The sequence below is a fragment of the Phalaenopsis equestris genome, unplaced genomic scaffold, assembly GCF_001263595.1.
Source record: "Phalaenopsis equestris unplaced genomic scaffold, ASM126359v1 Scaffold000540, whole genome shotgun sequence".
NCBI lineage: Eukaryota > Viridiplantae > Streptophyta > Magnoliopsida > Asparagales > Orchidaceae > Phalaenopsis > Phalaenopsis equestris.
The window spans coordinates 143873-155289 of record NW_018164980.1 but is presented as its reverse complement, the minus strand read 5'-3'; the positions used below and the strand labels follow the sequence as shown (position 1 = coordinate 155289).

Genomic DNA, 11417 nt, shown 5'->3' with positions numbered 1-11417 from the left:
GCCATCCCAGAGCCTTCAAATTTCAAATTTATTTATTCCATGGGCCACAAACAGAAAAAAGAAGTCACAAAAAAGCCTAAAACTACAAACCAACTAGAGAAAAGAGCACAAACAACAAAAAAAAAGGTAGAGGGCATCAAAATCCAAAATCTCATCCTCCTCATAGTATAATAACGATTTCACATGTAGAGCAAAGACAACAGCCACACAAGCCAAATCAACCACAAATTGCTAAAATAAATGATAGAGGATATTTTGGGAGAGGGAGGGAAGAGCATTTCTTATGACACAGATGGGGGAGAGGAGATAACCTAAGGGCAAAGATGCGTGAGAGGCAACAAAGACGAGAGTGCCTCTGCTCGAGAGGGGCAGAGAAGCGAGAGATACAAAGACACGAAGGAGCTAGAGCAGAGACACGAAGAAGCTAGGGCAGAGACATAGGAGGCAGGGAAGGGAAAAATGAAATAAGTCACACAAACCGCAGGGTGTTGCTCCCAGCTCACATATACATCCACTTCCTCAACAAAGCTGTCGCGCCACTATTTCCAAACGAGAGAATTTGCGGCTCAAAATTGCACTGCTCAGTAAATGCAGCACCAAACGAACCCATAATGGAACAAAAAGGAGAAATTTCACTAATACTTGAGAATAGGTATGTTACTCATGAACTAGTGCTAATGCATAGGAAAAATTTTTCTCATTCACTGGATGTAGGAAACTTACTAGAAGATTTTCCCAAATTAACACCACCAAAAGGGGGCTAAGGAAGACACTTATTCTTATTAAACACCAACATTTGTCAATTCACCTAACCTAGGTTTCTAAGATTCAATTCAGAAGGGGAGGGAACACTTCTCTCAAAGAAAACTCTTCGCAAGACTCAAATAGGAGCACTAGCTTTAATTGAAATAATAATAATAAAAATTGAATCTTCAAGCTAGGCTTGACATCTGTATACTGAAACTTTTCTGTTTGGAATTTGGCTCATTCCCCATCTTATGACACAGATGGGGGAGAGGAGATAACCTAAGGGCAAAGATGCGTGAGAGGCAACAAAGACGAGAGTGCCTCTGCTCGAGAGGGGCAGAGAAGCGAGAGATACAAAGACACGAAGGAGCTAGAGCAGAGACACGAAGAAGCTAGGGCAGAGACATAGGAGGCAGGGAAGGGAAAAATGAAATAAGTCACACAAACCGCAGGGTGTTGCTCCCAGCTCACATATACATCCACTTCCTCAACAAAGCTGTCGCGCCACTATTTCCAAACGAGAGAATTTGCGGCTCAAAATTGCACTGCTCAGTAAATGCAGCACCAAACGAACCCATAATGGAACAAAAAGGAGAAATTTCACTAATACTTGAGAATAGGTATGTTACTCATGAACTAGTGCTAATGCATAGGAAAAATTTTTCTCATTCACTGGATGTAGGAAACTTACTAGAAGATTTTCCCAAATTAACACCACCAAAAGGGGGCTAAGGAAGACACTTATTCTTATTAAACACCAACATTTGTCAATTCACCTAACCTAGGTTTCTAAGATTCAATTCAGAAGGGGAGGGAACACTTCTCTCAAAGAAAACTCTTCGCAAGACTCAAATAGGAGCACTAGCTTTAATTGAAATAATAATAATAAAAATTGAATCTTCAAGCTAGGCTTGACATCTGTATACTGAAACTTTTCTGTTTGGAATTTGGCTCATTCCCCATGGATCAACACACACAACTTAATTTCATATATACAGATATGACACGTATAGTATGTGAGTTGCGAGTACTTCACCGCTTGGTTTGTATCAGACGTCTTGATAGCTTTTATTTTGATAGTATCAACCTTTGAAACATAATATACAACATTAAGATTTAAATAAATTGATGTTAATCAAATTACTTTTTTCTGCAGTTTTTATTGCTATTATTATTATTATTATTTTTTCTTTTTCTTTTTATGTATTTGCTTTCCTTACCCTCTCTATTAATTAAATTAATTTTTTAATAACTAGACTAATATTTTGATCATACTTTATCAATACTTATTCTACATTATAATTAGTAAATTCAGACTTTACCGGAGCAAATTTTTATTTTCTAGATTAGAGTTTTACCCTGAAACAACAAACGAACAAAATTACCCCCAATCGAGTAAGCCTGTTGCAGCATACACAAATGCTAGGGCAACAGACAGATTGAAGACAAGCCCAAACCCTCCTACTCTTGCGTATATGATTGAGCTTGGTCAACTCCCCTCGCACCGCATAGCTTTGACGCTTGCTCATCCTCATCCAAACTGATAGACACTCTTGTGCTGACAGATTTTAGAATTTTGGATACTCACAAAAATCATAAATAGGCCTCGTGGTCTCCACACAAGGGAGATGAAAAGCAAAGCATAGCTTAGAAGGGAACAAAGGTCAATCAGTTTGTGCCCCTTCAAGAGCTTCCACATTTTTAACATCTTTGACATTCTCTTCTTTTTCTTCTTTTTTGAATAGCCTCAATTGTTTCCCAAACAACTTGCCGATCAAGTTCTCATTTGCAACATCAATCTTATCCATCCATATTTTGATTATTTTGCAGGTAAGAGATTCAGAAAGCGTGATTTAAGGAAGATATAACATGACTTTGCCGAAGTGGCAATTCCCTAGCCCTTTCTCATTAACATACATGCAAAATAACATTATTTTTTCAGGATATGATCAATATAAACATTAATAATCTTACAAACAAGACAAAACTGTCAAGTAAAATGCGCCATAGTCCAAACATGACGCTTTCGTACCTCAAATATAACTTCATAGGAATAAATGTTTAAATTGCCGGCAATCTTCAAAGCTTGGAAACCCACAAAACTGTTCCTCCCAATGAAACTATGCGCATTCCTTTTCAAGTCTGGATTAACAAATGAATATACAGTGAAGCCAGCAACTTGAGCTGTGTGCAGTGGCTAGTCCGAGTTAGAGTCTGATAACAGTTGATTAGCATCTTTTGGTTCTGCATCAGTGATGGATGGTGTCACATTGCGGCTTGATCCTCCTTTCCTTCTACGATTAGACGGATTTCTTGGTGCTGATTTACCGTCACAATCCTGAGAAAAATAATTTTACTGCGTTTAACAGCCAGCAGAAAAAGTACGAGAAATAACACAATCAAAATCTATGAAAACATCACATAACTACGTACTAGGAATGTAGATACAAAAACAGGATATAGTACTTAGAATATTTTGGAAGCGCAGATCAAAAAGAAATTCTATCTTATTTTCTATTTCGTAAAACTAAAACGAAACATAAAGACTTTAGGACTCATTTAGGATAACTTATGATTTCAATACTTAGTTTTTATTTTTACGTTTATTTTAAAAATGTTGCATTTTTTACATGTTTTTTAATTTATTTAAAATAAATAAAAAAAAAATATTTTTAAAATACTTAACATCTAAAAATTATTTTGAGTATTTTCAAAACCAATTAAAAAATTTATAATACATCAAAAATATTTTCTTTAAATAAAAAAAAAAAAACATAAACAAAATAAATAAAAATAAAAATCAAAAGTAATCCCAAACAATCCCTTAATAACTAAATGTGGATTCTTCAAATTTGAAGCCGTAATCATAAATCCACATTTTTCATTCCTTCAAGTGTTGTATGAGCTATTAAATATAATCATTACAAATTATTTTGAATAAACTCTCTCCATGGTTTCCACTAGATTCCACGAAATCCCAGGATCGAAGGTCTGTGATACCGCGAAATCAGTGGCCCATAGTTTTCGTGATACCGCATCTCTGGGATGAGCGAGGCTTTCGTCCGATTACCAATTTTAGTCAATTTTCCTTCTATGTTTTGTTCCCTAGTTATCTATTTTTAATTATGTTATTTTCTATCAAGGAACTTATATATGTTAAATTCTGACTTTTTTGAGACTTTAGTTTTGATTTAATGTACTGTAAAGATAGTAATATCTAATTTCTAGTGTTATGTCATATTCCTTTTGAAAGTAGTGTGTCTGTAGGTTCTTCGGAAAGAGGTGGAACATTCTCGTCATTCATATCACACCGTTTCATCAGCTGTCTCCCTGATTTCAGAAGGAACAACCATTGAACATCATTTATCCCCCTCCAAATGCCGTCGACTACCAATATTCTTACTCCTTACTGTTAAATCCGCTTCTCAAATACCTCCAAGGAGCTCTAGATTAGTGTCATTTGACATTATTTTAGGATTTTTGTTTCTGACACCAAAACCTAAAATTCATATAACCCAAATTTCCGCCAAAAAGCCGCCACTACACCAACCTCCAAAACTCCAAGCACTCGACCAATTATTGACAAATATTTTTCCCTACCGACCTAGCCCTAAACCTAAAACACATTCCTTTTCTATCAAAACTTCCATTGGAAGAATGAGACACAATAACATTAAGAAGAAATCACACTGAGCTGCTCGGGAGATCACTATGGAGGATATGTAGCGAGAAATTCATAAATTGCAATAAAGGCTTAGTGCTTTTGAGGAGATAATCGAAGAGGCCATACATAGAGTATAGCTACAACAAGAACTTATCAAATCGAGAAGACAAAGTGAATCATTTTCATCAGGAAGTCTCTAGTGAAGAAGAATCAATATTCTCGCGATTTCGCATAAAATATGAGAAGCAATAATTTGAAAGTAAATGTTGACTTGCAAAATTGTGATGGTTGTGTGAATCTAGATGAGTTCATCGAGTGACTCCAGATAGTGGAACATGTCTTTAAATTTAAGAACGTTCCATTTGATAAAAGAGTCTAGCTAGCCACTACTAAGCTAAAGAATAACACTTTCTTATAGTGGGAGAACCTAAAGTATTTTCAATAACCAGAAAGAAAAATAATGAAATCATTACCTGCTCCAAGATGAAATGAAAGCTACAATGCAAGTACTTATCAACACATTACAGACATAATGTGTTCTTGAAGGTTCACCATTTACAATAGAAAATCCTCTCAATAAAGTAAAAAAGTAAAGTTCGAGCAACTTATATTAAAATGTAAGCTAGTAGAGTACGAAGAGAATACGACATTTGGATATCTGGAGGGATTGAAATCATCCATTGGCAATGTGGTATACTTACAACCATATTAGACATTTCAGAATATTCAGAGACCCTTGCCCTGAAGAAGGAGAAATTACATAGTAGTATCAGGTTTACACCATCCTTCAAACATGGTTCAACTATCTAGTTAGGAAACAAGAGCACACATAGTAGAGCAACCAAGCTGATTGCACATAATGCACACTAATCCAAAGTGGAAAAAAAGGTACATACTGCTAGCACTCACAAATCCGTCATAGCCAAAAGGTTTCAAGTGCCACAAATTGGACAAATTATGCCTGATTACTCAAACAAGCAAGTCTTTTCTTCCATCAAGTAAGGAAAAGTAGAAAATATGGATAATGACACAAAAGACACTGGAGAAGTTTAGTACACATAAGAGCAATACTAGCTTCCAATTGATGAAAGAGAGAGAGAGAAGCTAGTAATCCAACGGGTCCTTCAAAATAAGCTTACGAGAGAGCAATGACTCCGCCATAACATCATTCTTGCATGTTGCATCATGAAGTGAAATTTTTGAGGACTCTTTATCAATGGGGCAATTGTAAAACTAAGATATCTACCCAAATGATGGATAATTTGAACCTAACCACACAGAAGCCCACACCACCTTATTCTCTTTCTTACTTGAAGAAAGGGAAAAAGATCACAATGGACAAGAGATGTTTTATACAATTCTCTATGAGAGAAGCTGCACAAGATTGTAGGTCATGCTATCATTGTTGTGGCTGAATACGGTACGAGCTAAGCTGGGTGGCTTGATGTTGCAACTTATGCACTTTTTCTTTGGCTTTCCGACGGGAATTTTGGAATGTGAGGATGATCTCCGAGAGGCGGCTTGGAGAGGGCTGAGTGAGAAGGTGGAATTCTTCCGCCGGTAGCAAGAGTGGCATAGTAGCGAGCCAAAGCGCTGGCAAAACAATGACCGTTGGCTGCTGGGATGATAGCTGGACGCACGTTAAGCGTGTTGAAGAAGAAAGGTAAAGGGGTTACCATCTCTACGATATTGCCCTGTCGGAGGCTACTGAGAACTTCGGATCTTGACTGGATAACGACGAGGTTTTCAAGATCAACTATGTTGAGCATCAGTGTTGCTAGGCGAGACTCCACACCTTGTGAGTTTATTTTCATTGTTAATAGATATTAATTAACAAAAAGATGACTCATGCTTGTAAGTTGAAGGTATATTTCTAATTATTATCTTTTACGTTGAGATAGATTTCTAATCGAAGTAGCAGACTTTAATAGAAAATGAAAAAGGCGATTATGTAAAATACCAGAAAAGTATCAACTATCTGAAATAAATACAAATGTAACTTCTAATAATGGAAAATCAGAGACAAGACCAAGATGGGATATTGAAACAAGGTTAGTCTAGCAACAACATATTTTTTATTTATTTTTATTGCGGAGAGTAGATGTTTTGGATTCAACTTATGTTAAGAAAGGCAGAGGTGGGCCTAGAAACATTTGGGCATTTTGTATAAAAAATGATCTTAATTTATTAGAAATAAATAAAAATATGACACTCAATATGACACAATAGAGAAAATGATTCATGTAACCAACCCCAATTAGTGGGATAAAGGCTTGGTGTTGTTGTTTTTATTGGGCTTTTATATATCAACCACCTAATATTTAAATATAACGGATTGACCAACCAAACATAAAATTTTACATTTAATTACCAAAAAAAAAAAACATCACCCAAAACTTTAAATATAATTAATTGACCAGTCTTGCTTCAAAAGAAAATAAATTTCTGGGTGGTTGAAATGTAAATTTTAAGTTTAGTTGGCCAAAATGTTATATTTAAAATTTTGAAAGATTGGTATATAAAAAACAAGTTAAAAAGTTAGGTGTAATGTCGTGTCAATGGATCCATCTCACATTCTTTTGGGCCAACAATGACATAATGACAAGGGTACACTTCATGATAGTTACAAAAACGCCTACTAATTTATCAAAGTCAAAAATAATATTGTATTTTGTCGTTGAAAGAGTCAACAATGATTGGTATTAAGAAAGAAAAGAAATTTAGTGTCATGTGTCACATCTCTACATGTTATGAGAGAGTCGTCAACAAAACTGACCTTGTGATGTTAGAAGACGATGTCATGAAAAAGTCGATATCAGAGAAAGTGCAACCCTTACAAGGAGAGTTTCAAAAATCTTTGACATACGGTCTAACCCACTAGTGAGAGTGATCCAGCATGCTAACACTTCACATAAAGAAGAAAAGTACTATGTGGAAAAATATATCTGGCAATTAGATCCCTGTATTTTTAGAGAAGAATAACCCTCTCCAAGCCGGAGAAAAATGACAACTTGTTGTCCGTTCCATGGGATACCACAAAACTACAAAAACGGAGGTACCGCGAAGCTGCAGAGTCAGATGACCCATGGTTTTTGCGATCCCACCAATTTATTCCCTTTTTGATTTTTTTCCTATATCTCTATTTCCAAGTCATGTTATTTTCTATTAGAGTATCTTTATATATATCTATATATATGTTGTATTATGGATGCTTCAGGATTTTGTTTTAGTTTTAGTTAATGTTGAGATTATAATATCTGATTTATGCTATAAGGAGTGATATATAATATTTCTTTTGCAAGTGACATGTTTGTAGTTTATGCTCGGGAATAGGTGGTGAACCTCCTCGCTATCCGTACCACACAGTTTTATCATCCACCTTGTGGCTTTCAGCTAGAATAGTTGTCAAACATCGTTTATCTCCCTATAAACTCCGTCCACCACCCATACTATCATTCCCTTGTAATTCTACAACCACTGCTATACTAAATCCACTTTCAAAACACCCTCTAGGTACACTAGAACAATGTCAATATTAGTTCAAATTTATCATTATCCTTCCTCATTTTTGAAAATAATCTTATTAATATAATGGATATATTTTCTAATTTTTTGCTATACACAATTTTGCCACTCAGCCTAGTAACAAATCTAATGGCTCATTAGAAAGGTATATAATAAAACTTATAGCCAAATATTACAATAAAATATATGGGATTAAATATCTTAAAATATTTGTTTAATTATTAAAATGAATATTATTCACGTTCTCTTATTGTTAGCAACTTAGATTAAAAGATTAAACTTCTTACATGACGAGATCAAGAAGGAAATATGGATTCCACCAAAATTTGGTTCAAAAATAAAACAGAGTATGCAAACTAAACAAGATATTTTATGAGTTGAAATAATTTCCAAGGGCATAGGTCTGAAAGTTCACCAAGATAATCCACAAGAAGGTAAAAGCAAAGTAAAAAAAAATTCTTTGTGAAATATATGACTTCAGGTGAATTCTTCAATCTAGTAATTTATGTTGATAACAACATTGTAATAGAAAATTACTAAGAAAATAGTGATTTTCAAGAAAAGAATGATCCCAAAATTTGAAGTTAAAGAATTATTCAAACTAAAGTGGTTCTATGACATTGAATCTGCACTCCTTTAAAGTGAAATCTTCAAAGCATGCTAAAAGAACATAATAAATCTGCTGAAAGAGATGGCTAAGTTGGATGCAATTCTGTTGAGAGTCTGATAAAATTTAATCATAAATTTGGAAATGTTTTAGAAGACGCAACAATAGAAAAAACAAGCTATCAAAAGTTTTGTAGAAAAAATATTTATTGTATATTAGACATAAAATTACCTACGCTGTTACGGTAGTGTATTTACTTCTATAATATGAAAAAAAGACTGGGTAAAGGAATTCTATTAAAAAAGGGAGACAATTTACCCTTGAATACATGGATATAGAATATGTAAGTTCTATTGTAAGCAAGAGGTGCCCGTTTTAAGATAGTGCACATTCATAAAGGCAATCTTTTGACTTGGAAAAATAGAAAAAAAAAAAAAGAAGATAAAATTTAGCATAAAAGTTAACTTTAGATCTATGAAACTATAAATCTACATTTCTATGATTAAAAGTTATTTAAAGATTGCAAATACAGGTCCTACGAGGCTCTGATGTGACAATTGAGTCATCAATACTATAAACAATCCAATGGAACAGACCAAGTAAAACATATTAAAATTAATAAAAAGTTTACAAAGAGGTAATTTAATAGTAGATTAATTTGACTCTGTTTGCCGACCCACTTAGTGGGATAAAGGTTTGTTGTTGTTGTTGTTCTTGTTACCAAAAACAAAGAATTTAGATTCTTAAGAAATTAGTTAGGGGGAGTCTTTTAGTAATTATCAAGAAAGATTAGAAAAGAAGAGCATTTATTCATTTGCTTCACATAGAGCATGATACGTTTGCATAATTTCTGCCAAATAGTACCCATAGTTATCAAAATTTCTGCTCTCTTTCCATCCTCACTTTTAGCCACCTTATAGATCCGTGAAATCCTTGTTGCCATCTTACATCTGTAAAACTACTGTCATTATTCTGTGAATATTATTTTCTGATTTTGAATGTATCCTATTAGAAGCTCTACTAGGATTGAGTGACTACTGCACAAACATTGGAAAAAAAAAAGGCTAAAATGATTTTCTCCGATTCGTTTCATCTATTGCCATCTATTATAGCGAGAAAATTGAGATAGCTGAAATTTGTAAAATCAACAATTTAGAAGTTAAAAAATTATTACTTTGACAAAACAAAAAATGAAAACATGTTCTTTTTATTAAAATTTGTGTTGAATTTAAGTTTGTATCATCAAGATTGGGAATATGTTGTTACTTGAATCACCAAGATTAGGATTATATTTTTACTAGCTGTAAGATGCCTTACGAATTGGATATTGGTTTCCTATTGCAGGCACAAATTACTCAGTTGAGTAACAAGAATATTAAAATTGTAGTCTGAAGGAAATTATCAGAACACACAAACCCAAAAGTTATGCATTTATATTAATAGCTTCATAGAAGTCTTAAATCAATTTTAGCTCACCACTTCAGTAAGCTGTGCTGGCACAGTGTTCGACTGAATCCAAATGGCTCCAAATGATATGCATGCACATAAAAGTAAAACTGGGCCGATTCTAGGATCTCTCGAGTAACCATGGATGACAATAGCAATGTGATGGATACTATTTTTTATTCCATTGCTGGCAGAGAACATACTCCTGGCACTCTTCGAAACAAAAGAAGTTGAATCCTCCGGAACCAGAGAAGGAGCTGCTCCAATCTGCATTTAAAAATAAAATTGCCAATTACCATATAGCCAGAAAAGTAGAGTACACGAAGGCTACTCACAAAATACAAAGCCTACATAACTTAAACTGCTGTACATTAGGTCAGGTTAAATCCGCTTTAGTCTTCTGCAGATGGTGTAGATGATAACATTTTGGATGCTACGGAGTGGTCTTGGAGTAGCATTACGTTTAAAGGTCAGAATCAAATTGCATAAATAGCAAACTTCATCACTTCTAGTATCGTTATATATTGCACTAAAGTATCTAACCACTGATAGAAATGGCTATCCAGCCTAGCACAGAAACAAATCATGGATTTATAGCTAAGACTGCCAGAAAATGCAACTAAATCAAATCAAATTTCAGCCATCAATAAAAAAAGAAAGAAGAGTTTAGAAATTGTATTTTCTAATTTCTCTAAACATGGTATAGACAAACTATATATTATAAGAGGAGTATCAAGAATCAAGGTGATTGTATTTGATATAGAACAATGATAGTTATGATACATCCCACATGGCCTCACTATACATATCAAACACATCAATGAAAAAGTTGCATAAAAACTAATCACCAAACCAAGTCCAAAGTATACAACAGCAACAACAACAACAAAGCTTTAATCCCACTACGTGGGGTCGGCTACATGAATCCTTTTTCTCCATTGCGTCCTATTTAGTGTCATATTTTCATTTAGTTCTAGTAAATTAAGATCATTTTTAATACAATAAGCCCAAGTCTTCCTAGGTCTACCTCTGCCTTTCTTAACACAAGTCGAATTTAAAACATCTACTCTCCTAATCGGATCATCTAATGGTCGACGTTTAATATGACCAAACCATCTAAGACGACTTTCTCTAATTTTGTCTGTCACAGGAGCTACACCAACCCTATCACGAATATATTCATTCCGCATTTTGTCTCTAAGTGTAAAGCCACTCATCCACCTAATCATTCTCATCTCGGCAACACTTAACTTATTATTATGCTTCTCTTTTAAAGGCCAACATTCAGCGCCATAGAGCATTGCAGGTCTCACCACCATCTTATAAAATTTTCCTTTCAGTCTTAGCGGTACTTTTCTAACACACAAAATGCCCGAAGCATTCCTCCACTTCAACCAACCAACTTGAATTCTACTATTAACATCCCCA

General features: G+C 34.4%; 1 protein-coding gene across 1 annotated transcript in view; it reads right to left on the bottom strand.

Moving 5' to 3' along the window:
- Positions 1-2661: 2661 nt before the first annotated feature.
- The window catches only part of LOC110028911, a gene marked incomplete at its 5' end in the record, with an annotated part of 117098 nt that continues 108342 nt past the window's right edge, over positions 2662-11417 (bottom strand). Inside the window, 2 exon segments of the mRNA XM_020730960.1 lie at positions 2662-3085; positions 10020-10256. Coding sequence (XP_020586619.1) covers positions 2945-3085; positions 10020-10256 — 378 coding nt within the window. The 3' untranslated portion in view covers positions 2662-2944.